Source organism: Hippichthys cyanospilos, chromosome 3 (genome assembly GCF_059441005.1).
Source record: "Hippichthys cyanospilos isolate Australia breed blue-spotted pipefish chromosome 3, RoL_Hcya_1.0, whole genome shotgun sequence".
Classification (NCBI taxonomy): domain Eukaryota; kingdom Metazoa; phylum Chordata; class Actinopteri; order Syngnathiformes; family Syngnathidae; genus Hippichthys; species Hippichthys cyanospilos.
The window spans coordinates 19638037-19665618 of record NC_142371.1 but is presented as its reverse complement, the minus strand read 5'-3'; the positions used below and the strand labels follow the sequence as shown (position 1 = coordinate 19665618).

Here is a 27582-nt window from a genome sequence, read left to right as displayed (position 1 = left end):
CATAATCTACGCACCTACAGTTCATACCTGTGCTCTCTTACTTGTCATTCATATCGTGCTCTTTGTCTCAAGATTTTCATTGTATGGAGAAACTTGTTTCTAGACCGCACGGAACAATAAACAATTTCATTTGACTTGACTTGGTGGATGGTAGACATTTTATAACCATTCCTGCTGTTGGCTAACATGACTGTCAGAAAAAGACAGTGCACTTTGGCGCCAGCTTGATCATCTGAACAAACGAACTTCACGTTTTTTCCCCAAGCAGGACGTGAATTTTCAGGAATTAAAACAGTTGACCATTCGATTCGCGAAAAAAGATTTTGCAAGTCTAGTAGCTGAGTCAAAGACGAGTCTGAGTCCAAAGGAGTCAAATCCGAAAAAAAAAAATGATGTCAAGGAAAGTAATTTGGCCGAGTTCTCGCAATGGGAACTACGGAAGCATTTTGGATTCAAGCTGGACATTTTTCAAGCAGAGTCCAGTTGCTTGGATTCAATTGTTGCAGAGTAGAATAAACTGCACGGCGAGGGCAAATGAAGTCAAGCCTCCTTTTTCTGCCACTTATTCCACCAATGCTCGTTCCCTACAAATGGGGCACAAACTCTGGCTATCTGTAAGAGTAAAGTGACAGGTATGGCGGGAAAGCGAGGACATAATGAAGTAGACGGAGGTTAATTCGCGCACGGCGGCAAAGCGCTCTTAAGAGACTTTGAGTCGCTAAACAATTAACACAACTGTCCCACATAATGTCTCGTCCAGTCTGCCAACTATCTCTCTCTCTCTTTCTCTCCTGGCATCCCTTACATCTCCATCTCCCCGCACCCCGCCCTGGTCTCCATGTCAACCATACTTCCTCTGTTGCCATGTCAACAACACCCTCACCACCTGCTCCAATATTAGCGCCTGGGTCCTCTCCCTCACTGCCTGCCATGGCCTTATTAACAGTTTGTTTCATTTAGGGGGAGAAGTTTCGGCGCAAATGGTCTGCAGGGACGGACGGAGCAACTTTTTGAAATACACTTTTAGCGTTATACAAACAGTAGCTAAGGCAATTGATTTTAAAAATGCTCTCAAGTTAGCATGCGGCACAGCGCCATGTTTGGAAATGTGATGGATGGAGACTGCTGGGCAAAATGGGACGGCGCTATTACATATTGAATCCGGCGGTGGTATTTGTCCATTTGTTGGACTTTGATTGTCCAGAGTGAGGAAAAAATGGAAATAATGCATTTTGAGTGGTGAAAGTAAGAAAATATGTAATTACTGCTTAAAAAAAATACATTTAAAGGTTAATAATGCAAGAAAGCAAAATATGTCAGGAAAAGTACCTGAAAATGGGAGTAGTTTGGATCAAAGAATCTCCACTTCCTCGGCCCTCAAAAGAAGCACCTGTACAGTAGATAGTCACCTCAGAGGGGACACTAAAAAAAAAAAAAATTAAATAACACAAGCAGAGAGGAAATGAGCCAGCGCAAATTAAAAAAAGAAGGAAGCTTTCTCGAGCAAACGGCGGCAAAGGATTGTGATTCAAGCTTTCCTGGAACCAAAGATAGAAGTTGTAAATATCCGTTAACCCGGAGGCAGGGTGAGGAGGAGGACGAATTGGAGAGGTGGTACTCTCTTTCCAAGATTGCTCCTGTTTTCACCAAGAGTAGGACGAAAAGATAAGAGAGAGCGAGAGAAAGAAAGAGAGCGGGAGGAGAGCGAAAGTGAGAGATGGAGGGGACTAGCAGGCGATTCATTTCAAAATCTGGGTTACTTCTCTCAAGAGGGGCAGAGGGAGGTGGAGGAAGGGGGACGGATAAGGCAAAAGCTGCCATTTTTTGCCACCATCCGTGATCCAGCGTGGACCCGCTGCCAACTGCCTCTCGCTTCTTCTTGGAGTGGCAGACGGAGGAAGGAAAAGAAAGACTGGGGGGGGGGAGGAGATTGGAAGAAAAGAGCAGCGAGATGGACTGCTGGAGACTCGCAGAAATAACCCGAGCGTGGCAAAAAGACGGCTGGTGGAGATCCGAGCAGATGAACGGAGGATCGACAGGCCCGTGAAATAAGCAAGGCTGTTGAACATCTGCGGCGATACGGCAGTTAATTAAAAAAAAAAAAAACACACTCACACGGTTAAAGTTCCTTCAGAGATCAAGTTTTGCTCTGGTGCATTCAAGAGCGTCCGTTCAGAGCCGCTCGCTTGGGATCGGGAGTCGGTTTTTCCATCTCTAGCAAAAAGATGCCGAACTGAAGGTGTGGTAGGGTTCAAATTTACTTCAGCTCCCATCCATCCATTTTCTAGAGGCACTTATCTTCACAAGGGTCGCAGTAGGCGGGGAATACCCTAAACTGATTGCCAGCCAATTGCGGGACACGTAAAGATGAACAACCATTCGCGCAGCCTATCACACCTAAGGACAATTTTGTACGTCCAATACAACTGCCGCGCATGTTTTTGGAGTGTGGGAGGAGGTCCGAGTGGCCGGAGAGAAACCACATGGGCTGGGGGTGAACATGCAAACTCCAGGAAGACCGGAGCGTGGCGTATTTGGACGTATTTGGCGGGCCTGCTAATCACAGCGTAAAGTGAAAAAAAAATGTCTTCTAAATCTGACACAGTATACTGTACAGTAAAACTGTAATTGACGAGTATACTCGTCAATGGCAGGGAACGTTTGGATTCCAATTGACAACTATACGGCAATGGCAGTGAATGATCTAAATATACAATAATGTAGTATTGTATTTGGACCATGTCTTTGCATTTTCCAGTATTGTGTTCTCATGTTCTAAATATGGCAGTTTTTGTTGAAATAAACTGGGCTTGGATGAGATATTTTTGCATTTTATGGCTCGTGTACTGTGGTTTCCCACATTAGGACGTTTTTTTTATAAGGAAAAATTGGGCAACGCAAATATGAATCCTTACTAGAAGACTTACTGTACATGAAAACAGTTTTAAAATAGGCCATTCATTGAAGGTGCGCCATATAAACCGGTGCGCCTTATAGTGCGGAAAAAACAGTTTATCACTGCTAGCGTAGTAATGAACGCGTTCCTTCCCTTCCGTCCCCGTGTCAGCGGGAAAAGTTCTGACCGCTAGTCAAGCCAAAGGCCAAATCGCACAAACGTTTATACAGATTTTGAGACTTTGAGACAAGACCGTACGGTACGGAAAATACGGTAATACGCTACGGTTCGCGGACTTAAGTTTGAGAATCACCGGTGTCCGCCATATTGTTTCGGCGTGCCGCGAGGGATACTATCCGGTTTTGCCACCTAGTCGCAATTAATTACACCGTGGGAGTGGCCGCGACCCAAGCTGGGAAGAACACAAAAGTGGGAATGAGGGCACGGAAGCGAGCGGCGTGCGAGGGCCCGCGCCCGGCCCGGCACGCGGGTACAAAGGTCCGGATTGTAGCGGGACGGAGAGACCGCGGGAGTGAGCGAAGGGCCGAAGGTCTAATTAATGAAAATGTAGGTTATTAGTCTCCTGATGAGGACGCCGGCAGAGAATTAATTAACAATTATAATTAGCAAGATTGTTGGAGAGCAAAACGGTGTCAGCAAGCCAGATAAGAAAGCGGCGGCATGCGCGGACGCGCGTTTGGACGTGCCGTCGTCGGTACGCCAGTCAGCGTAAAGGCGTGCCGTCTGACAATGATAGATGTCATTTCAGCATTAATCAGGCAGAACCGGCAGCTGATCGGACCTGATAGCAGCTTTGCCGGAAAAAAAATGCGGCGCCAAACTGCCGCTGACTTCATTTTGTAGTTGGTTAGACTTACACTTTGCATTTGTCTTATCTGGGATGAATGCTTTCTGTCCGCTGTCACAAATAAATGAGTAATGTGTTCTTGCATGGTAGTGGAGTGCGGGCTGCAAGTCAATGTCTGTGCCCGAGGAAAAAGTGGAACTCTGGGTCTGGCGGTCCAGTATTTTTTTTCTTTTTTAAAACCCTTTTAGTGGAAAATCCGATCCAAAATAGCTTTTTATTTCACTTTTAAAAGGCGTTTTTATTCTCCACACCTAATCCCGTTCAAACCAAATCTGAATAATAGCCATGTTATAAATGTTTTTCTATGTACGAGTCGAGCCCTCCTTCAATTTAGGTGAATTTTACAATGTTACATGTTTAGTGTACTCATAATTTCAGTAGTAATTTCGAGAAGCGAGCGCTGAAAGGTCCCTGTTGTTCTTCTCCAGATTCTTCCTCTTATTCTCCGAAAAGAATTGATTTTTTGATGGCCCAAACATGCACAAAGTCACCAAAATTTGCACACTCGTCGGGCCCGCTGTAAATTTTGATATTTTGGTGTTTTCAAACATAGAATCTAAAAAATCGTTTTTTAGCGCCACCTGGAGTCGAAAGGTTCCACTGGGTCCAGGTCCATTTCAGATAGAGCTATGACATTTTTTAGGCATATGTAGTACCAAAAAGTACCAACAAGTACCAACAAGTACTCAAGACCTACAAAAAAAGTCAGCTAGGATGTACAGAACCAGAGTTATGAATTTGTAACATGACTTTTTGGCCCGATTTTTTGATATTTTCAGGGACCGAGCTCCTCTTAATATCTCTTAAACGGTTGACCGCATCAACTTCAAATTTGGCGTGCTCCATTATCAGACATCGGGGCACAAGTGAGCAAAATTTTGTGAAGATCGGCCAACATATATGATGGGGGCGGGGCTTTAAAAGATGTGTTTTAAATTTCCTTAGCCATGGGCGTGAATAATAATACTAATAATACATAGTATGTACAAATATTCAAGTTCTGGTTTAATGAGGGCCAGCTTAGTAAAAAACAGAAGTCACAAACCTTGGTCTTGTTTGAAGAGTAGGAAAGACGAGGACTTTGTGTTTTTATTCGCCTTTTTGGAGCATTTTGTCAGGGTTCCATCATGGGCCCTAAAAGAAGAAAATATTGTCAACAAAACACAATAAGATGCATTTCTGATTGTGGTATGCCATGATATCATGGCGATTTTTTTTTTTTTGCTACAAATGCAATTTTGTCCCTCTATGCCAACGACATGAGGGTCCATTAAAGCATAGATCAATTATTTATTATTATTTCAGCAGTAGAAACGTAATACTTGAATTGATAACTAAATTATTTCCATGTACAGTTAATACCTATAAACACTTTTTGTCTAGGCTTGGGTAGCAACCAATCAGGACTCTTTCTGTTAGTCATGTGACATCAGTTGACAGCAAGTGGAAAACGTGTTTTCAAAGGTGTTATTTGTATATGAAATTGTTTTAAATTAATTATAAACAAAATAGTTAAACAAGTGGATTAGCCCTTACAAGACCTTGTAAAGGGAATCCATAAATATTTCTAAAAATATTCCACTTTTTTTTAAAGGGGTGCCAAACTTATAGTCATTTTCAGCAATTACAAAACATGTATTTTTGTCTATATATATATATATATATATATATATATATATATATACAGACAAAAATACATTTTTTGTAATTGCTGAAAATTATATAAATATATATATATATATATATATATATATAGACAAAAATACATTTTTGTAATTGCTGAAAATTATATAAATAATATATATATATATATATATATATATATATATATATATATATATATATATATATATATATATATATATAGACAAGAATACATTTTTTGTAATTGCTGAAAATTTATATATATATATATATATATATATATATATATATATATATGTAGACAAAAATACATTTTTGTAATTGCTGAAAATTATATATATATATATATATATATATATATATATATATATATATGTAGACAAAAATACATTTTTTGTAATTGCTGAAAATTATATATATATATATATATATATATATATATATATATATATATATATATATATATATATAAACAACCAATCATGGCTCGGTTAGCGAATGTCACATGACAACACAGAAAGCAGGTAGGCTGCGATTGGTCATTCCACTGGATTTTTTTTTTTGTACATGACAATTATCAGATAAACTCGATCACACCCTTCTTTGTCTTAATATTTGAAGAAAATTATTACAAACAAGCACCTGGGATTAAATGACCATTGAGTCAGCCATTTTCAGACGCTTCTTTATCATAAAACTTTGTAAAATAAAAAACGCAAATTACTTCCTTGGTGTGCACGTCTGCGGTCTGTTAGGACGTATAAATACGTCTTTGGCATTGAATGACAGCATTATAGCGACAACAATGTTTTTACTGCTGAAAATGGCTAAATGTAAGTAATCCCTTTCGAATAATTTCTGAAAATCATGCTTTGACAGAACAATCCAAATAAAAAAAAAAGTAGCAGGCTACATTGGAAAGCTTGAGGAATGACGCAAGCAGGCGGCCTTTTCTGTCTCTCCACAGATGGCTAACTTATTATTTCTCAACCTAGATTAATGGAAGAGAAAATTCTGCTCTGATGGAGGCCTTTTTGGAAAGGGGGGAGAGGGGGGGGGGGGGGGGGGGGGGCAAAAGGCACTTCAGCAATTACACGCATCCATTATCAGCTAACAAGCGCTCTCTCCCATGCAGTGTCTACCCGGGTGTCTGCCGCCGTCGTCGCCGATGAAATTAAGCAAAATTGACTCGCCTGTTGGTGGAATCCAGAGAGATGCGGCGACCAAGGTAATCATATCTGCCCGGTAAACATGTCGCCTCCAAGAATGCTCTTAGCTTTTATTGCTTTTCCGTTGAGACGTGCCTCTATTTGCTTCTTCAACAGAGGCTGGTCTGCGGTGCTTTTTTTTTTGTTTTTTCAAGGGGGGGGGGGGGGGGGGGGGGGGCAGATAACAACAAAGCTCCGTGACGGTCAGTGGAGGCATTTGGCAGGCGATTAGGCGACTGTCAACACGAGCGGCTAACTAAGTGTGAACAACCGCTCGCCGCATAATTACGCCATTGTTGGTCATCAAACTCCTACAACAAATGGTGTTAAAAGGGCCGTCACAACATGCAACATTTGAGGACAAGGACACAACTTTAAAATCAAATCGGAATATTAGCTGTGGGAGAATCATTTTTGCATTAGGACAAAACAACACAACCGATTACAAATCATTTTTAGACTGGCGTGAGAGTGGAAAGATGTTACGGTGCGAAAAAAAAGCCTGCAATAATTATATATATATATATATATATATATATATATATATATATATATATATATATATATATATATATATATATATGTATATTACACATATAAGTGTATATATTTATACTGTATATCGATAGTACAACTAAATAGTGTAGCTAACTACTGTATAGTATATTAAACTGCAATTTAATTGCCTGGATTAGATAGCTAGCAAGCTAACTAGAAAGCTAAAAAGATAAGTAACGAGCTAAAAATGGAATAAATACTGTATGTAACTATGTAACTGTAATTAGCTAATTAGCTTTTTTTTTTTAAGTTTAACTTATTGCCACAAAGACATGTTTGTATGTTTTTTTCAGAGTAAAAATAGAAAAATAGAATAAAATAGAATAAATACTGTATGTAACTATGTAACTGTAATTAGCTAATTAGCTTCTTTTTTTTTTTAATAGTTTAACTTATTGCCACAAAGACATGTTTGTTTTCTTCAGAGTCCAGACCTTCAATCTCATGTACTTTTTTAAACTTTTATTTAAGTGTTTGCCTAAAAAGGTCTAAAAATGACACTAAGGTAATTCATTACTTTAGTATTTAATTAACTAAAGCAGTTCTTCTAAAATAGTGGGGCTCACCCCATAGGAAAAAGAAAAAAAAAACTTTGTTTTGTCACGTGAAGCGTGATTGCAATAAAATAAGAATGTTTTAAGAACATTTTTATTGATTTTTTTGCTTCAGGAACTTTGACGCACTTTATTTTTGTCATTTTCAGACTAAGCCGTAACCCATAAAAACACTGTAAAAAATAAGTTACTGAAACTTGAGTCATATTGCTTTTTTTTAATGTTAAAAAGGATTAGTATTTATTGCCTAATCATTTCCTTCTACTCGAAAGTTGTGCTGATCTCAAAAGCAATGTGATGCAAAGCTGCCGTCGCCAAGCATTAACGGGCAACCTTGGCATAAAAATACACCTCGAGTCAATTTACGGAAGAGATTTATCCTTTATCATATTTAGATAAATTAATATGCTGTTTGGCGGAGCATGTTCACTCTGATTAATGAGATTTGGGTCACATCCAAAACTCATAAACAAAATGCCTGTGTGCTAAAAGTCTCTATGTTCAGAATGCTAATAGGACATCAAATCCTCAACTGTGCTTGACAAAAGCGCTCTCGGCGCCGCGGGGAGGCAGAGAAGGTTGTGGACGAAATCTGTCGGGGGGGGGGAACGCTCCGAGCGGGAAGGCCGGCAGGTTTTTGGACTAAAGAGCCGATTGGCTAACGAGGCCATGGGAGAAGAAGATAAAGACGGAGGATATCCTAATCGTCATTCCTGCGTTTTAGGGCGAATTCCCTTTCGGCCAGGCGGCATTAAGCAGCGACGCGCACGCGCGCAAACCGTATCGACTTCCTGTCACTTCACAGCGCATTACATCGAATTTCATTCATTTCCCGGAGATCGGCGCTAACCAACTGCTAATTGTAGCCCTGGCGTTAACCTTAACCTTCAACAGAGTCCCTCAAATTGAAAAGATTTTTACTTACAGGGTCTTCGCTTGGTTGCTTGGGAGGAAGGCGGGCGGCTTCACAGGCTGTGAAGACATTTGGGATTTTGATGACTCTGGATGACTTTTACACATGCACACTCACCAAAGAAAACATGTAGCAAGCATAATATGTCCTTAGCCTGAGGTGATGTTGAACATATTGTCTCGAATATTAGTTCTCAAATGGGGTGCGTGAAGGCACTTCAGGGGGTGGATAAACATTTCACGGGAATTCTGCGGGTAATCCAATGTAAAACTTGTGCAGTATTTTGATCATTCTGGGGTTGTTTTTTTTTCCCCACACATCATTTTGGCAGTATTTTTGCCATTTTGCACATTCCCTGTTGTGGGGTAACTACGTGATTGCGACCAGCTGAACTCTGACATGTTGTGATCATTTGGGTGAAATTTCAGCTTTCCAGTGTCTTCTTCTAATGATTTTTTTGGTAAATGTCTTTAGGATCAAAGGATTGGATAAAATACTGCATAACGATAATGCTTTTTGCTTTTTTGTATGCCATGATAGGAACAGTACTTTTTTAGCAAATTTTCAAAATGAGAGCAAACCAACTAGAACATGAAACAACTTACTGCTTGATTGTGTAATACCTGTTTTTCACGCATTCCATTTGTAAATGAGAAAAGACTGACAGGTACTGAAAGCAAGTCTGGGTATTGGGTTGATACCTTATTTCAAGATATAAGTAAACGATACTACATTATTAGCACCATTGTCTCGTTTATTGCTATTTATTTATCTGTCGCTATTTATTTCTTGCTCGATTATGGAAGGCGGCCTGCTGCTCGGGGAAGTGAAACGGAATAAGAATTTCATTGTGTGGTACAACAACATATTTCACCCGACTTACTTTTAATTGCCAATCTACGACACAAACACACGCATACAAACCGACCGGTGTGTCACTTAGCTTATTTTGCACGTTTGTGGCCGTGTGGAAAAAGAGGAAGCCAGAAATCACCTATGCAACAGGGGAAAAAAAAAAAACCCAGCAGATGAAAGGCTGCTTGTTTTTTTTTTTCCGACCTCAAAGATCAAGCCGATGAGTTGTAGAACCCTGCGGCACAGCACACATGATGAAAGCTAGACAGCCTCGTTTTTTTTTTTTTTTTTTTTTTTTCCCCCAGATGCATTGTATGTTTGTGCGTGACTGACGGATCACTTTCATGCCCCTCGAGATGTCAGTTTTGTTCATGTTCACCTGAGCTAAACCGCTATTTGACTGCCACTTGGGTAAATACATTTTTATGTGATTTATTTCGCAAGTTAATGCCTCGAGGGATTACAATTTATTTATTATTGCCGACAATAGATCACTTTAAAACTGTGTTAACTTTAGGGACCTATTGATTTTTTTTTTTTGTGTGTGTGAAATATTGAAAGAGATGTTTTAATAGCTTCACAGAATACTCAATCAAGATTAAAAAAAAAAATAATAAAAAAAAAACATTGTGAGGTCACAGTGCTGTAAATACATGAAGACGTGAGAGTGGGCGATTCAAACAGCATTAGCATAGATTCAGAACTCCTGTAATTCCCCTAATATAAGACATTTTTTCCCCCAAAATCAAGGACAAAAAGTAAGGGTGAATCCTATAAACAGTAACTGAAATTTTTTTTTTTTTTTTCGACACCACTTGCGGATTCATCAGTCAGCCATATAAGCAGTTTTGACGCCTTGTTATATTGGCCATATCCTTACTTACAATAATTACCGTAACAGGATGAGCAGCTCGTGTCAGCTGAGGTCGTTACAGCATTATTTTCAATAAAAGAAGCGAGCAGGAGGAACCAAGGTCCGAGTCTAATCTTGTTCACACACAGGAATATTACTAAAACTAAAACTAAGAGGATCATGTAAAGGTTATGAGATTTCCAGCTGATTTAATTAGTAGCGAGGTAACCTGTGTGCACAGGAAAGGTTTTCTAGTTGACTCGTTTATTAATTGTGGTCATTTGGCATATACGAACAATCCAAAACTTGGTGAATGAAAGGTATTTATGGGCGAGCTGCGTGGCGAGACAAAGAAAAAAACGACGACTTTGAGCGTATTCAACAATACACTGGCGAGGCGTTCAATGACCACTCACAATGTGGGAAATCTGAAACACACTTACCATAACCCGCTACAAAAATATAACTTATAGATATGAACAGAAGAAAGGATAAAAAATTACAAAGATGAGATTTATTCTGTTTTGCTAGAGCTTTGACATTGTTTTTGCTAACTGCCACAACATTTTAGAACTGAGTTATGATTTTTCATTTTTTTTTTTTTTTTTTAAACAGTTTTAAAAGATTTTTTTCATTCACTTTACCGGGACTTAAATTAGCCAACAGAGAGCAAAGGCGTAGCACTGACCTCATATCAATGTTTGGGGACACTGTGATCTAAATGTCTGTAACTCAATCTTATTAGAGCGTGAAGTCATTAGTGGGTGTATAGTGAGAGGCATCACAATGCAATTAGCCATTAGGCCATCATAGTGACAAAACATGTGTAATTAGCGGATCACACAAGCGCGAGATTGGGGGCGGTGGGTAGAGGGTTGCACAATAGCCGCGCCACTCAAAAGTCTCCGGGGGTTCGTGTGTCAGGTGCTTTTTAGGTGTCGTTTCACAGTTGGCCGTCTTGGTTTATGAAGTTGAATAAGCAAAAGGAACAAGTTAGTTACGGTGATTGTTGCTATTGATTGTTGGGATTGTGCATGGGGGATCCGAGGTTTGATTTCGCGGAAAAAAATGGATCCCACCAGTGAAACGTCAAAATTCTTGGATGCGCGAGGACAGAAAACGGACAAACACGTTAACTCGTTCACCGCTAATGACGGCTAAAGACGAATGAAATCAAACTTAAAGGGGTAACGTTATGTTCTATGTGCCTCCAATAGTCTGAACATTAGAGTTTCATTCTTACAGCCCTTATTGCTCTATTACTGTTTTTTTATTGCCTACTTTATTATTTGCTCGATTATGGAACGTAGTCTGCTCGGGGAAGTGAACAGAATAAGAATTTCATTGTGGTATTACTACGCATATGACGATAAAACACTTAAATCTCTTGAATACGATATTCTGATTAATATCGTGTTTGTGGAATATGAAATGAATAGCACAAGTGATCAGTTTTTATCCATCTTTGTGTACGCCCATTTGCGGAAAATGACATCACAGCTCACCTGTTTTTTGGGTTTGGTCATATGATCTTCACAAGCTGAGTCATCATTGGCTGTTAACAGGCCACAGAGCAACTGTGATGTCATATTCAGTCGACGGCGAGCGGCGGAAAAGTCGACTCCTGAGATGGGTCAAAATAGGTGAATTTTGATGCTTAATTCATCATCCAAACACACAATATTAATCCAAATTCACTATTTGGATTAATGGGGCCACAAAGAACATTTTTGATCGACTTCCCCTTTGAACCGGACCGGCAACGAATAAACGCAGCTCACTCCATCTCTTCCAATTGCGAAAAAGAAAAGACAGCACCACAAGAAAGAATGAAAGAGAATCATATTTTATGAAGCAATTCTCAAGAAGTAAGTGCAGCACTGACCCTCCAGCCCCACCCCAGAAAGACAAAGTCAAATAAACTAACACATTTGAATTAGGGCACAGACCGTACCAGTCTGGGCTCAGAGCAACATCATCGCCCGACTAGAAACCCGCCTTAGCAAGCCGTAAGTAGGCCTTTAGTGTCGGAGAGGTTACTAGAGCAGAACTTTGTACATTGCTGAAAACACATTACACACACGCTGGTTTCTGTGGGTAAATCAACTGGGAATGGCGAAAAATGCAACGGCCTGGACCTGCCCAGTTCTACCGGTGGCGCTCCTGTTATTTCCATGATATAATTCACGGCCGGTTCAGCCAATGAGGACCCTGTTTGAATTCCGGAGCGCCGCCGGTATGGCTTCCCAGGTCGCGGGCCAAAAGATAGCGAACGGGGCGGCGAGGCTGCGCCGTTTGAAAAGTCGGGCCGTCGACAAGCCGGAAGCGCCGGGCTGGACTGGATTGCGCAAACGACGGTAAATCTGATCAATCGGGGCAAATGAGGACGACGGGGGGAAATCAAAAGAGGAGCGAGTCAGTCGGGGAACCCAAATCGAAGGGGACGCGTCTAAACGGAAAGTGAGCGATCGCGACAGGCGGGACGGCGCCGAAGCCAACAGACTGCGAAACAAGCGGAACAGATGTCGTCGGTCCTCGGGGGGGTCAAATCTCAAAAGCAAATACACAAAGACATTGTCTAGGCTGACTGGGATGCAGGTTTATTGCCCCCTAAATTACGAAAGCCACGCGTGCGGCGCGATCGGACCACTGGAGGTGACGCTTGGGACGGCGATGAGGATCATCGGCTGAGTGCGGGCCGCATTGTGTGTTAAATACGCATGCTGGGACAAAGCGTTTGCATGCCTTTCACACAGCGCCGCAACCGAAAGGGGAAATATACGTACATGCTGCGGTGGGCTTTCGCACAAGATTGAAGCGCGTGCAAAATTCATACTGAATGCAGGGGTGTCCAAACTTAGTCCTCCAAGGGACGCGTATTGATAAAAAGGAAGGGCCGCTTGGAATTTTTAAACTGTGATGCGATTTCACGAAATCGGGCTTAGGACTCCGACAATGATGTATTCTAAATCAACGGTTAGTTCTCTTTAAAATGAAATATATTGTAAATTCCCAAATATAAAACACCCTTTTTTTTTACCCAAAATGGAGGCCAAAAGTATCAATGTGTCCTAAAAACGGTAACTTAAAGATTAGACTTATTTTTTATTCAACAGCATTCGAGGAAGATTGTCAGCCACATAAGACGAGTTTTGACGCGCATTTTTAAATTGGCCCAATTATTACTTACAATAATTATAATTACAATACATAGCGAAGTGGCTATTAGCATTCAGTGAATGTTGCAGCTAACAGCAGCACATTTTCGCTGAGATCCTTACATTATTTTCGATAAAAGAAATGAGCAGACTGAACCTAAGACCGAGTACATCCTTGTTCACGCACAGGAATATTTCCAAAACTAAGAGGATCATGTTAAGACTATGATGTATCCAGCAGATTTAATTAAAAATTAATTACAAACTGTTTAGAGAACACGGAAAATGTATTCTATTTGACTCGTTTATTAAAAGTGGTCATTTGGAATATACACACAACCATAAACTTGGTGCGCAACTTCGGGTATTTTTTGGCAAAATTAACGAGCTGCGTGGCGAGGAAAAGGAAAAACAACTGCTTGGAGAGCATCCAACGTTACACTGGCGCCAAGTTCACTGACCGCTCACAATGTGGGAAATCTGACCTTCACAGTTATCCCGCAAAAAATATGTAAGACACGGATGAATTTTTTGGACTGTAAGGTGCACTTGAATTTTTTTTAATTTTCCGCAAATTTGACAACGTGCGTTGTAATTCCATGTATATTTTGTATTGATATTTATTTTTATTTTTTCCACCTTTAAATCAATCCAGTCTCCCCTCATATTCAAATGGTTTAACCCAAACTTGACTGTCAATCATTAGAAAATATTATTTAAATTTACGTTAATTTCTTTTGAGGATCTTTGCTAATAAGAGGACATATTGATATTTTAGGTGGACAAATCTTTATTTAGAATGAAGTATTTATGTTTTTGTCTTTCGTTCAAAGGCGGCTAAAAAACATCGGGCGGGCTACAAATGGCTACATTTTGGACACCGCTGCCCCAACGGCGCGAAATCTGCCAGCACGCCACGCTCGACACACACAGAGGCGTACCGCCATGCCGATTGGATATCGATGACATGAAACAAGCGGAAGATGTAAGGATTAGAAGATGAGAACGATAGGACCATTTATCATCGCCACAAGTCCAGTCCAGATCAGATCGGTCGAGACGGCAGCTCGTTTTTTTTTTTTTTCTATTTCACCTCTCGTCCGGGACTGAGCGCGGCGGATCTTTGATCGGCGCTTTGGGGGAAGTAAAGGACTTTATGCTATATTACCCAGCAGGCACCAGGTGGTGGCGGTGCAGAGGACACCATGGCAACGCCATAAAAACGCCATGGCAACGCCATAGCAACCGCGGCCCTCGTTCGCTCGCTGGTGGTGTGGTTACAGCCCAGACTTGCTACAGTGGCGCGGTCGTCAGATACACACTTCAGTCACATCGTTTAAGAGCTAACAAGGTTATTCCACAGAGCGATGAAATCGATCATCATCAACAATCAGTCCAAAGGAGCAAGAACACAGTATCTACTGGTCTCTGTTTTTGCTAAGTGAGAGAAGGCGAGATGATCGGGGAAGGCGAGTTGCTAGCGTCAGCCGACGGAACAGAAAAAAAAAAGACGCGCTCACTTTCTGCCGGGAACCCAAACGAGCGGAGAATGTCCATGGCTTGCTAATCAAAAGAGGCCGGCTAGCAAAAAATAAGAGACGGCGGAACGCGGCCGCGCGGGGTAGGCGTCGGAAAGTAATTCTAGGTAGTACGTGAGGAGTGACAGACCGAGAGCTGCGGGGGATACAGATGAAAAGCGAGTTTCGACTTTTACTTGTCTTTTTTGTCACAGGCACTAATGTCTTCACAGTCATATAGGAGGAATCAAAAGTCAAAAATGATTTCAGTTTCTAGTTTTGCTACAAAGCTAAAACATTGAAAACTAGTTCATCTAACACTTCCTCCAAATATACCAAACTTAACTAATATATATACCTGTGTATGTATATATATATATATATATATGTATATATTTATTTGTACATATATATTTCTTGATAAATGATAGAATTCAAATGATCTGAATACAATAAAATATCTCAGTTAAATCACAGTATAACATGGTACATTCTCAAAAACATAGTATATTTCCTGAAGACTCAGCCTATTTGTTTGCGTCCACTGTTGTGTCCATTTTGTCTCAGCAACACAAATGGGAACATCGGAAAGGCCAGGATGTCCTCTACTACTCCAACTCAGACTCGGTACGTTAGCGCCGCGTCAAAAGATATAGACCGAAAACCAACGTCCACTACAGTGGACACAAATGAATATGCTAGCTCTCAGGAGCAGATTTCATTAAATATTTTTTTTTTCCCCCCTCGGCGTAAAAGAAAATCATTTAAAAAAAAAAAAAAGCAAAATATTTTAAGAGACACTTCTGTTCATGCAGTCACAGACTTCAGAATTAGCGCCTCAATTGAAATCAATACCGCTCAATGTCATAGCAGGTTTAAGCCCTGTTGTTTGTTGGCGTACGACGGCTACACAGCCAAAAGCGTTGCTGTGGTTACCGAGGTTGGGATGAAGCGGAAAGCAGGCTCAGTACCACATCCAAAAGGCGGCTTCCTTTCCTAATCGAACAGCGCAACTCTCCCCGCCACAAATCTTTGAGATTTAATTCAGTTCAACATGCAGTGATTCGGGAAAGGGCCTTTTTAAAGGGGGGGGGGGGGGGGGGGGGGGGCAAACGACGCTCTATATTATGATGACAGATTGACTTTTTTTTTTTTTTCGTGAGATTCCCCCACGCAGACGTAGAAAAAAAGCAATCCATGTGCGGATAAAAGATAGTTTGCCAAAAAGGGGGAATCGAGAAGGTCGACTAAGCCTTCGATCTGTGACGACATGCACAAATATAACGCACAGTCCCTCGTACGGCGAGTCAACCCCAAACCATTATCAACAGCATCCAAAAAAAGTCTAGCTACAAAGTCCAAAAGGAGATGTTCTTTTTGCTACATCATGACAAAGCTACATTCAACTACAGTAGAAGAAGAGCTGGGCTGTGGCTGGTCTTAGTGTGAGAGATTAGGCAAACACCTTGGCCTGAAGAAAATGGAATCTGGCAACGCCGGCGCCGTCGACAACAGCGGATGGCTTCTGGAGCGCCTCGCAAAGAAACGGTGCTACAACAAAAGTCAATCTGAGGCGTACTGCTCGGTCGGAGCCGCGCGCCGTCGCTTCTGTGGAGTTCAAAATCACACCTGACCAAATTGAACTAGACCAGGGGTCTGCAACCAACGACTCCATCCACGACTGTCCCCGAAAATAAAAACAGATAATACATTTTAATCCTACCCTTAATTTCCTTATCCGCTTATCCTCGCAGGCTTGCTGGTGCCTATCCCGGCTAACCTCGGGCAGTCGGCGGGGGCCATCCTGAACTAGTTGCCAGCCAATCACAGGGCACACAGAGACAAACAACCATTCATGCACCTAATTACACCTAAGGAAAATTTAGTGTGTCCAATACACCTGCCATGCACAGGAAGTGCCCAGAGAGAACCCATACAGGCTCGGGGAGAACATGCAAACTCCACACAGGACGGCCACAGCCAGCTGGATTCGAATTCGGATCCTTTAACTGTGAAGCGGACGTGCTAAACACCGCGTCACCGAGCCGCCCGTGGGTAATTTAGATTAGGCTATTGTATTGAAATATTGTGTTTATATGCAATGTTGTACTTTTAGATGTAAAAAACAAAAAACAAAGGGGTGGGGGGGGGGGCTTTCAGTGTTTATTATTTTTTTTTGTAGGAGATAGTCAAAATGGCACTTTGTTGCCAACCCCTGGTCCAGACCAAACAAAAGCTGCAGAATGTGTGAGCCCAGCTGATAAAAAAATTCCATTTTAACACAAAGTTTCAGCTGCGGCATCCCTGTCACATATAAAGTGGGAATATTGCTCAGTCATACGGTCTTACGTACCTTGAATTATTACTGACTCTATTCGGCGACGCGTCAGCCACTGAATGTGTGCCTGGAACCATTCACAGTTTTTCTTTCAGCCTAATTTCCCAAACAGAAGCTGAAATCTAAACTCAACAAAGCCGTACGTTCGAATTAGATCCTCGTCGCAATAAATTGCCTTCAAGAAAAACAAGGTGATTCTTTGAAACGTGCCAGCAAATCACATGGCCTTTGGATTGCGCAGCTACAACTGTTGCACACATGCCTGAAAAAAAAAAAAAATGATGAATTGTGCTTAGTGTAAACCATCTCCAAAATCTGGCTGAGTAACTGCAGGGTGCTGTTGTCATATGGAATTTCTAAGGATAGCTTCCTCTACTTATTTATTTTTTTGCATTGCACTTCCCCGTTTTTCATCTTGGCAACGGCCACCTTCGTAAAAACAATAAGCAGCGGGGCACCACCAGCTGTGTACTATGTAAATTCAGATATTAAACACACCATAATTCCACAATTGTCTCCAAAGCTTACTTGAATATTATGCAGCCATCTAGTGCCAATTACAAATACTGCACCAATCATCCCCTTGATCCGATTATGGGACGGCGTGTTGTGGAAACATAATGTAGCACGTTCACCGTGTGAATAAAAAAGTAATCTTGCTTAAAAGCTTTATTGGGGAATTTTGGCACAACAATTGAATCATTCCCACTTTCCAACACGAGCCACATCCAGCCTCCTCTTTCTCAAAATACTAACCAAGTGAGATAAATATAATCATAACATAAAACAAGGTTGGGGATAAAAGGACAGAGTGAAGGAAAAACAGGAGGAAAAAGAAAATGAAAATGCTACATGTCTTTTTTTTTTTCTTCTTTTTTTTTCCCTTTTAAATATTTTTTGTTCAAATACTCTCAAACTGTGTCTTCCAGTTCTGGTTGGACCCAATAAACTCCGACACGGAGGAATTGATCCTGCACAGTCCGACTGGTTTCTAATAAAAGGTGACATCACATAGAGTAGGTGGTGATTAGGGGTAGAGCTAGATGGGTCTGATGGTGTTGCAAGGTCAAAGAGTACAGAAGTAGCATTGTCCTCACAGCTCAGTGAAAGGTGATCAGGCTCACAGGGCGCATGAGAGAGGTGACTCAATTGCTTTTCATATCAATCGATCTACAAAAGCAAAGAAGAGGGGCCTATTTGTTCACCTTCTACAATAAGTCCGTTATTGTTTCAAAACGGCACAAGGGGGAGCATGTGTCCCTTTGAGCCCACCAAATTGTTCTCAAAGCCAGAGGGAGAGAGACGTTTTGAGCATACGACACATTTTGCGAGTGTGTACAAACATGACATCATTACTCACGGGTTGGAGACTGACTTATCCATAGCTGTGACCCGGTGAGGGGAGGAGAACCGAGGATGACATCACAAAGCTCAACTCTGAGCGAAGGAGAAGTTCCGGAGCTGCGGTCTCGACTTCGCTTTCGGGGTTATCGCGGTAACCATCCAAGGGTGTGTAGCTTAACCTGGTGTGGCGTCTCACAGTTGCCCTTACGAGAACGCGTACGAGGGAGCGGGCGGCGGCGGCGCTGCGCCCGTGCGGAGGAACGACAGCGTCGGGACAACCGTCCATGTTAGTTCCCGCCGCGATGGCCGCCAGCTGATTCCCGATGGCTACCAGGGCAGCGGTGTCTCTGGATCCAGCTACCGCGGAACCATGGCGCTCGAGAGCAGAGGTGCTCGCTGCTACGTCTCCCTCTCTCCTCTCCCCCTGTCATACCTCACTCTCCAGACTGGAGAAATGAGCTGACCCCCGACGCGAGCAAAGACTCTTGGCTTTAAGTGGCAGGTGAGGTGAGTAGAACCTTCGTGGCTGTGGCACAGAACGGAGTCTCTGGTACTGGAGTTTGGCACTGGCTGAAGCCTGAATCTGGCTTGGGCCGGCCATCCCCACCCCTACTGGAGGTGAGACCGAAGATGAGGAGGGCGGAGGCGGGATAGGCATCGGGAGGGTAGTGGGAGAAAGAGATGGCTGCTGAGGCGGTGATGGCGGAGGTTGAGGTGCTAGGTCGGTGGGCTGTGCGCTGAGGTTAGATTGGCTGCCTGATTTGGCCTGACTGGAATCCGGTTTCGGAGGAAGAGGTTTGGGCCGAGAGCCCCCGCTGAAACTGTGGCAGTGGGGGAGAAGCTCTTCCTGGCTATGTGAGAGCGACGTGGGCCGCCTTTTGGGATGGGAGGCGTGCGGGCGGCTGTGCGGATGTGGGTATGGATGGGGATGCGGGTAAAGGCTACAAGAACACATGGTGGCCCCTCGAGCCTCCTCCCTCGCTTGCCTCTTACTTTTCCTGCCTCCGGACTTCCACTTTTTCTCTCCCTTAATTGGGATCTTGTCCATAGACCAGTATCTCCTTGGCGGAGGGAATGCTGAGGGGGGCGGTGGCCACTGCGAGCCCAGTCCCCCGCTCCCTCCCCCCGATTCCCAACCGACACCTGGCCCTGAACTCCAAAAATCTGTACCGATCCATCCCTCTGCCCTAGTTCCGAGCAACGAATCATCCCGGCTATTGATACTGCCCCCCCTCTCTCTGGAGGGGTACGTGCCAAAGAACCACCCCCCGCCACCAATCCCGGAACTGTTACCCGCACCTCCCTCCCAGTACCTTTCAAAACGTCCAAACTCCCCTGATGAGCCTTCATCTGAGTAACTGTCCTCTGCCCTTCTTTCTATCCTGTCCCTTTCGGTTTCAGACACCGCTCCCCGACCTGCCCTCCTCCTTCTCTCGCCCGCCCGTTCTCGAACTCTTTCCCTATCCTCTTCTTCGTCATCGTCGTCATCGTCGTCATCATCAGAGTCCCACTCGTGTAAGGAAAGCCCTTCTCTGGTCTGCGCTTTGTCCTTTTCATAAGGCATCAACAAAGGACGCCTCTCTCCTCCCCTAGCGCTCTCGTCCCTATCTCCACTTCTTCGTCGCTTACTGGATGGGAGGAAGGGGTGCAGCGATGTGGGGGGAGTGTTTGAGTCATCCCCCCTTCCATTCACCCAAAATTTGACTGATGCAGGGAGTTTGTTCAAGTTGGGGTAGCGCTTACTGGGCGTACGGTGTCTGGAATGAGTATGTGATGATTTGGAATGCCTTTCTCTGCTTCTCCCACTGTCCTCCCCTTCCCTGTCGTTTCCCTCTTCTCCTCCATCTCTTCCCACTCTCTCCCGCTCTCCTTCCCACGAGTCCCGCCGCTTCTCTCCAAACGTATTTCGATACTGGGCAGAAAAGGAAGAGTAGTCCTGTATTCCAGCTTCCCTCTCTCCTTCCACCTCTCCTTCCCTCTCGGGCTCAATATCGCCGTCCTCTGGCTCGGATCTTTTCCCCCCGATAGATTTCTTCCTTTTCTTTGTCTTGAGTGCCTTTTTCTTCTTCTTTTTAACTTTCCGCCTTTTCCTTTCTCTCTCACGTTCTCGTTCTCTTTCTTCGCGTTTCTTCCTCTTTTTGTTCTTTTTCTTTTTCTTCTTCTCCTTTTCTTTTCTTCTCTTCTTTTCTCGTTTTTGCCTGTCAGCATCTCCTCCAGCTCCACTCTTTTCTCTCTCACTCCAACTCGCCCACCACTCCTGAAGTTGAGACAGTTGGCTGCCCCCTCGCTCTCTTTGACGTTCTCTGTCACCCCAGGATGTGCGCGGTTTCCTGGGCGGGATAGGCGGGGGCAAGCGCCCGTGGCTCAGGGAACGAGGCCGAATGATCGAGCGTTCCCTCTCGCGCCCCCTCCCGAGGAGAAGGCTTGACTCTTCCGTCAGCTCCTCATCGTCATCCTCCTCTTCATCAAGTCCTCCCGCCCTGTCCCGCGTGCTCCTCGACGAGCTATAAGAGTATGTCGGGGAGGTGGACCGAGAAGATGACGCAGAGGAGGACGTGGATGTCGACGACGTCGTGGACGAAGAAGATGAGGACGTATAGTGTAAGGATGCAGATGGTGAGGGAGGGGTGTAGGAGGGGCTGAGGGGTACTGGCACAGGAAGTGAGAGTGGGGGAGAAAGGGGGCGTGCCCTCCTTCCTCCTCCCTCCCTCACTCCATCTCGTGCCTCTACCCTCCGTCCCAAGGGCAAAATGTTCTCATACAGTGGCCCTCCAGGTTCTTTGGGCTTCTTGGGCCTTCGCCTTCTCCAAAAGGATGAGGGGAGAGGGGGAGAGGGATGTGGCAGTGGGGGTGTAGGAGGCAGAGGGGCTTGACTCTTGGGAGGCAGTCTCGGGTTTCCAAGAGATTTAACAGCCACTTTCCCCTGACCTCCGCTGCCACTACCCACCACCCTCTTCCCTACCCCATGGTCCATGCCCTTCTCCGAGTAGAAGGCCACACTGGCTGGAGGGGGCTGGGGGTGGCCCCTTGGCATAGTCTTGGGGGTCTGGGACCCTGCCTGCTGCTCCATGCAGGGCCCCAGTCCCTCAGGGTCAATGGGACCATAGTATCTCTTGTAACCATCAAGCCCCCCAGGTCCTCCAACAGATGGCGCCCAGTTCGCTGGGACTTTTTGAGCAAAGGGCCCCATGTCAGGAATGCCCCCCCGTACAGCCCTGGGGTTGGTGGCCGTTGCAGATTTGGGCAGTCTCCAGCGATCCACCACAGCCAGTCTGCGATCCGGCCTGGGCAGGAAGGTGGAGCAAGGAAGAGGCGCACCAGCGATGGGGGTGCTGGACGGACCCGCTGACGATCCTGAATGCACCACGGTGGGAGGAGAGCCGGGTAGCGGCGTCTTGTAGACCGACTGCGCTTGCTGCTGTGGCGGTTGCTGCTGCTGTGCTATAGCGATGGCCGGGCTGGTCATTGACGTTGAAATCACATGTGTTTGGGACGGGACAGGAACCATAGCCGTATGGTGATGAGAAGTCAATGATTTAGCACCCCCTGGTGCTGTTTCGTCTTCAAAGCTACAGCAGCTGTACATGCCCTGAGGAGAGGAGAATAATAATATGAAAACATGAAAAATCCCAGTTCAGTTTTGAGCATGAAAAAACATACGATCATATCAGGGTGATGAACAGACTCTCAAAAGAAGATAGCTAGATCACTATTAGATTAGCAACTGCTGCAATTCGGCTTTCTGGGTGTTGATTAACGATCATTCGCGTAAATACAAAAACTGTAATAATTACAGCTTGGCAAAGAAAAATGATCTCTGAGGATCTAATCACATGCATATGGTGTGAGACTGCTTCGTCAAGGTCACTGTCAAAGAAACAGGATATCCAAGGCTGTGAGCAGAATTGAATTTCAATTAATCTCTTCAATTGACTGAGTGGAATTGAATTGACCCCAGACCTCACACTTTCAAACGCTTACTCTTTGTTACAGATACGGGCAGGAACAGACACACGTGTTTGCACGGAAGTTATTCAAAAACATTTTTGGTCTGTATTTGGTGTACTGACATTGAACCATCATTAAACAGAAACTTACTCCTTGGTTTCAGTCAGAAGTAGAACTCTTGTTAGAGTGGATGTGTAACATTAGAAATCGATAACTGCTAATGCGCAAAAACACAACATACATTTCAAAGACTTACCCTGCTGATGGCTAGGAGGAAATCCAGTTTGCCTGAGCTGGTGGCCATGCAATGGCGCAACTTCCAGTAGACCAAGTGCTCCCAGGCAAACACCAGTAGGCTGAGGCCCATAGCCACCAGAAGCATGTAGAAGACCCCAGCCATGTTGTCAATATCTAGCTTACTGCTCATCACCTCAATTTTGTCATTATGGCAGATACCTGACAGCCAAAGGCGCTCCAGCATTTCAATTTCATCTGCAAAGGACACAAGCGGGTGGGGAAAAACAAAAGTGAGAAGGGGAAATCGGTGGGGGTCGTCCCGTGACAAATCACCCTGTGCGTTTAACCAAGCAGACTTGGATTTGAATGAAACTTGGTGCACCTGTTGCTAGTGATGGCACGACGTTAGATCTCAAATTTTAGGTCAATCGGAGCAGGCGTTTGCGAATTTTGGCCCCCCGAATTTCGACATGAAGATGTGACCACAGAATATTTCATGAAACGTAATCTCTGACCTTCTGTAAAACATGTTTTACAAAGGCCACATTTTTCACTTAAGACTGAGCCATCCCCCTCAAGGGTATTGATACTTTTACTCCTTTACTGCAAAATGTGTCATTCTGAATTCCCTTCTCAACACACATACTTTGAAAAGAATGGCCCAGTTGTTCCCCAGATATGAGAGTTCAAAGGAAGGAGGCCAAAGGCCTTTTTTGTTGAAAATGTCAAACTTCAGCAGGCCAGAGCTCCTAAACTCTGATTGACATCAAATGTCAGATTAAGGATTCTGCCATCACTATCAATAAGTGCAATAACTTTCATTAAAACAAAAATCTGCTTAGTTAAACCCCCTGCGTGAATTACCGTGGAATGACCCAGAGCTCGAGGAAACAGAGAAAGAAACAGACAAAAAAAGTTAAGACTGAGCAGTGTTTTCACAGTCTTCTGTCTTTTTAGTTCTTTATCCACTGTGGCTTCATGAGGTCAGGGGCCAATAATACAAAACCAAGGTATGTCCCAAAAAAAAACAAAAAACAAAGAGGAAGGGCGCTCGGAGAGACTCCAAAACAATCAATTGACTCAGGAAGTTAAATGACACAGACAACCTAATCTCAACATAGTAAGCAAGAGTAAATGGAGAGGGGATGAGAAAGGGAGGCCAGCGGGGCCCCGCAGTGACGTTTGGCTGGGCAAAGCAAGCGCAGAAGGCAAGGTCTAATGAGAGAGTCCGAGAGAATGTTTATTAAGGTGGCGAGCGAGCGGCGTCCTTTCCCGGTCTGCTCACACGTCAGGCGAAATGAAACAAACACATGCGGACCGAGAGGCTGCGATTGTGTCATAATGACAAACAGCGGGAACGCTCCACAAGCCCGAAGGCGACGACTCGCAAAAGGAGGAGGGTGGCGACGGCAAAGAAAGAGCAGATAGGGACTGACAGAAACAGGCGGAAGGGGGAGATCATAATCATTTAATTGTGGTGGCGGGATGGTCAGAATCTCCATCAAGGTGGCGAGCTCTGAGGAATCCGAGATCTCCATCAGTTAACCTTCCAGCGATCAGGCAGGACCGCTTTACCTCAAACGCGGAATTTTCATTAATGAGCTCAGCGACCTAGCAAATCTTGACTGCCCTGCCAACCTATGATTGGCTGCCAGGGTTGTCGGTGTAACCATAGTGACGGTTCGCCAGACGACGTAGCGTATGATTCATGATGGAAACAAAGAGGCGTTCTGACCAACATAGCTCGTAATGAGAGCTTTCTGTAACACTAATGGCGGCGGCATGGCAAAAAATAAAAATAAATGCGCCAAGGCTGCGGTTTGTTGTACATTACAGACCTCTTGCACAATTCCAAGTCAAATGGCCGAGTCATGCTGGCGCTTTGATCACTACGCTGGCCTATGAACAGCTTTACAATGGCGCCATCATTATCTTTGCTCGCGTGGCTCGCAAGAAGCGGGGCTCAGTCATCTGAGTGATGTGGGAAACGCATCTCCCGTAGAACATCATTAGCGATGCCAACAGATGGACAAACTGCAGCTCAATGGCAGGTAACAAGTCATCGTTGCTGGATTCGCCTCATAAACACATCCGGTACGTTACAACGCATAAACTTGTTGGAAATCACAAATGTGGGCATTTTATTTATATATTTTTTTTGCCTGTCCTGCTCACTCTTTCGTCAGCGTTGGTCTGCCATTTTTCAAGCCGGACCAACTTGTAATCGGCGGTCCGGTGTTATATTTTTTCGGCGACTATTTATCACAACCAACAGGGGACAATCCCCTTTTTTTCTTTTTTTTTTTTGCCGGTCCAGCATTTGTCAGTCCGAAATTTATTTTTCTGAACCGAACTGTAAATGTCTGTCCAAATGATGGACTGGCAAAGTTTTTGAAAACTACCCACATCTTCAAAAAAAAGTTGTTTAAAGTAGGAAAAAATAAGCACTGGTACTGCCCTTAGTCGACTACAGTAGTCCCTCATTTTTCACTGTTAATGGGGACCGGAACCCCACCGCGATGTGGAAAAACAGCAAAGTAACGTCAACGTCAGATTACAAATGATGGACTGGCAAAGTTTTGAAAACTACCCACATCTTCACCACCAGTGTTTAAAGTAGGAAAAAATAAGCAGTGGTACTGCCCTTAGTCGACTACAGTAGTCCCTCATTTTTCACTGTTAATGGGGACTGGAACCCCACCCCGATGTGGAAAAACAGCAAAGTAACGTCAACGTCAAATTACAACTGCAAACTCCAACAAAATTGAACAATAAGTTGCTTCATGTTCTGCAAAGAAAAACCTACTCTCTATTTTACGGGCCGTACTGAAAAGAACACTCAGTTTCGCAAAAACAGTCCCAAAATATATATATTTTTTTAATTGAAAAGAAATTCAGAACGCAAGGTGTTAGATCCTAATGGACGATCTGAGTCAACCTTGAATGCGACTTTTTGCAGACACTAAGCCATGGTGTAAAAACAGCATGCGCCTTTGCGAAGGTTATAGTTAAATCACGCCCGACCCTTCGCCAAGCTCAAATTCTCATCCCGCGGATCCCCTGCCGTTTGACTTCCAGCGATTCATCTTATGCGTGGCCGTCGCTGTCTACACCTGCTCGTTGCCACCTTTGAACTTTTTTTGATGGCGGTTGTCTCTGCCTTTCAGTCGCAGCCAGCTCAGGTCTGCCAAATTTGACAGGCGTGTCAAATTCACACTCCACCTTTGTCGTCGCTTACGGGTCAGGTCAGGAAGAGCTGGCGCGCGGCCCGAAGCTGGCTCTCACCACAAACGGACTCGCAAAGGTGAATTCGCAAAGATTTTTGTGAACACATCCGGTGTTTGTGTCTGCACAAGGCGGCATGATTTTGTGACATGCAAATCATTGCCGTTTGTATGGGGATTTGCGTCACCTCGTTGTGTTACGCTCCGCTGAAGAGATGTGAGATGAGATGATGGGTGGTGGGTCATTCTTTGGGAACAATGGTAAATAGTAGTTATTTACCATAGAAAGGAAAAGGGCAAAACCATCAGGTGTGCAATTTCAAAAGAAAAGGATGCAGGTCTGGAGACCGCTGTACTGTAAGTATCATGATTAGGGTATATATTCCGCAGTAGTTAGAGAGGCGAGGCTTGTACTCTAAATCGTAAATAACCTCATGTAACATTTATTAGTATGGTGCCTTGTTTATTAGCCTCGTGCCAAGATGCTTGATCGATTGCTTCGGTTCAGATATTTGCTTTTCATTTTTTGCAGTTGCTGTGTTCTTTCAAAACCGGGTTGACAGTCCACCGCTAAACACCGTTGTTTGTTTAAAGTCTTGATGAAAACATTCTTCATATTAAAGTCAAATTTCATATCTGCTCCAGATTGGATTAGCAGACTATTTCAGCTACATACCCACCCAAATGAAATATAGGCAAATATTCTGAGGGTACTGCAAATCAATGCATCAAAATTGCCATGATGCGTTAAAGTGTGTCACTCGCCCGAAAAACTCAACCTAAACTCATTTTCTGCACCTGCCTATGTGGTCTTTTGGCATATACACACAACTAAACAAGGTGGGTATTTTTGGCAAAATGAACTCGAGATGTGTCACGAAAAACGAAAAATTAGCCCGTTCACACTGCCGCTGCGTTCACTGACCGCTCACAATGTGGAAAATCTGAAATACAGTAAACTAAACCCACAATAAATATGTAACTTATAACAAACTAATAAATAACGGACTTACTGTATAAACACAAGAACATTTTACAAAAGGTAAGATGAATGTTTTGTTGCTATAGTTTTTAAATTGTCGCCAAACTCTTGGTGCGTTCTATGAAAGGTAACATAGAAGATACCAGAATATCCCCTAAAATTAAAAGTGCGTCTTATACATAGGTGCATCCTATGTTTGGGGAAATGCGGCACTTAAGTCAAGTGGTTGCACGAAATAAAAGCAACAAGTCATCTTTTAAATCGCTCATCACTTAAAATAGATTTTGAAGTAATTTAGCTGTCAGTGGAATCTGGATTCTGATGGTTTTATTGACGAAAACAAACTAAGTATTCAACAAAATCATATTTTTACAAGGGAAACTATCCAAACGTGACATTAAAAATCCAGCGTTAAATGCGGACTTACTGTACAAAAAAAAAAAATCTAGTAATGATCATTTGTGCTCTATTTTAAGATAAGTGAC

The 27582-nt window shown here is 43.6% G+C and overlaps 2 protein-coding genes across 6 annotated transcripts in view; both read right to left on the bottom strand.

Moving 5' to 3' along the window:
* The window catches only part of prkcg (protein kinase C, gamma), a 33049-nt gene extending 28191 nt beyond the window's left edge, over positions 1-4858 (bottom strand). The window contains exons 1-2 of one of the 4 annotated variants that reach the window (XM_088410063.1): positions 4810-4858; positions 1330-1422 (exon numbers count right to left, since the gene is read on the bottom strand). Coding sequence is in view for 1 of the 4 variants with exons in the window: in XM_088410061.1 (XP_088266187.1) it covers positions 1330-1637; positions 1761-2069 (617 nt within the window). In the remaining 3 variants the exon portion in view is untranslated. Of the gene's footprint in view, positions 1-1329; positions 2091-4809 lie in introns of those variants that run through there. The other 3 variants (XM_088410061.1, XM_088410064.1, XM_088410062.1) reach the window with 3 other exon arrangements.
* Positions 4859-12179: 7321 nt separating this feature from the next.
* The window catches only part of grin2db (glutamate receptor, ionotropic, N-methyl D-aspartate 2D, b), an 84827-nt gene continuing 69424 nt past the window's right edge, over positions 12180-27582 (bottom strand). For both annotated transcript variants that reach the window (XM_088410059.1, XM_088410060.1), the window contains 2 exons: positions 22911-23146; positions 12180-22295 (listed from right to left, as the gene is read on the bottom strand). In XM_088410059.1, the coding sequence (XP_088266185.1) occupies positions 19134-22295; positions 22911-23146 (3398 nt within the window). In that variant the 3' untranslated portion in view covers positions 12180-19133. The remainder of the gene's footprint in view (positions 22296-22910; positions 23147-27582) is intronic.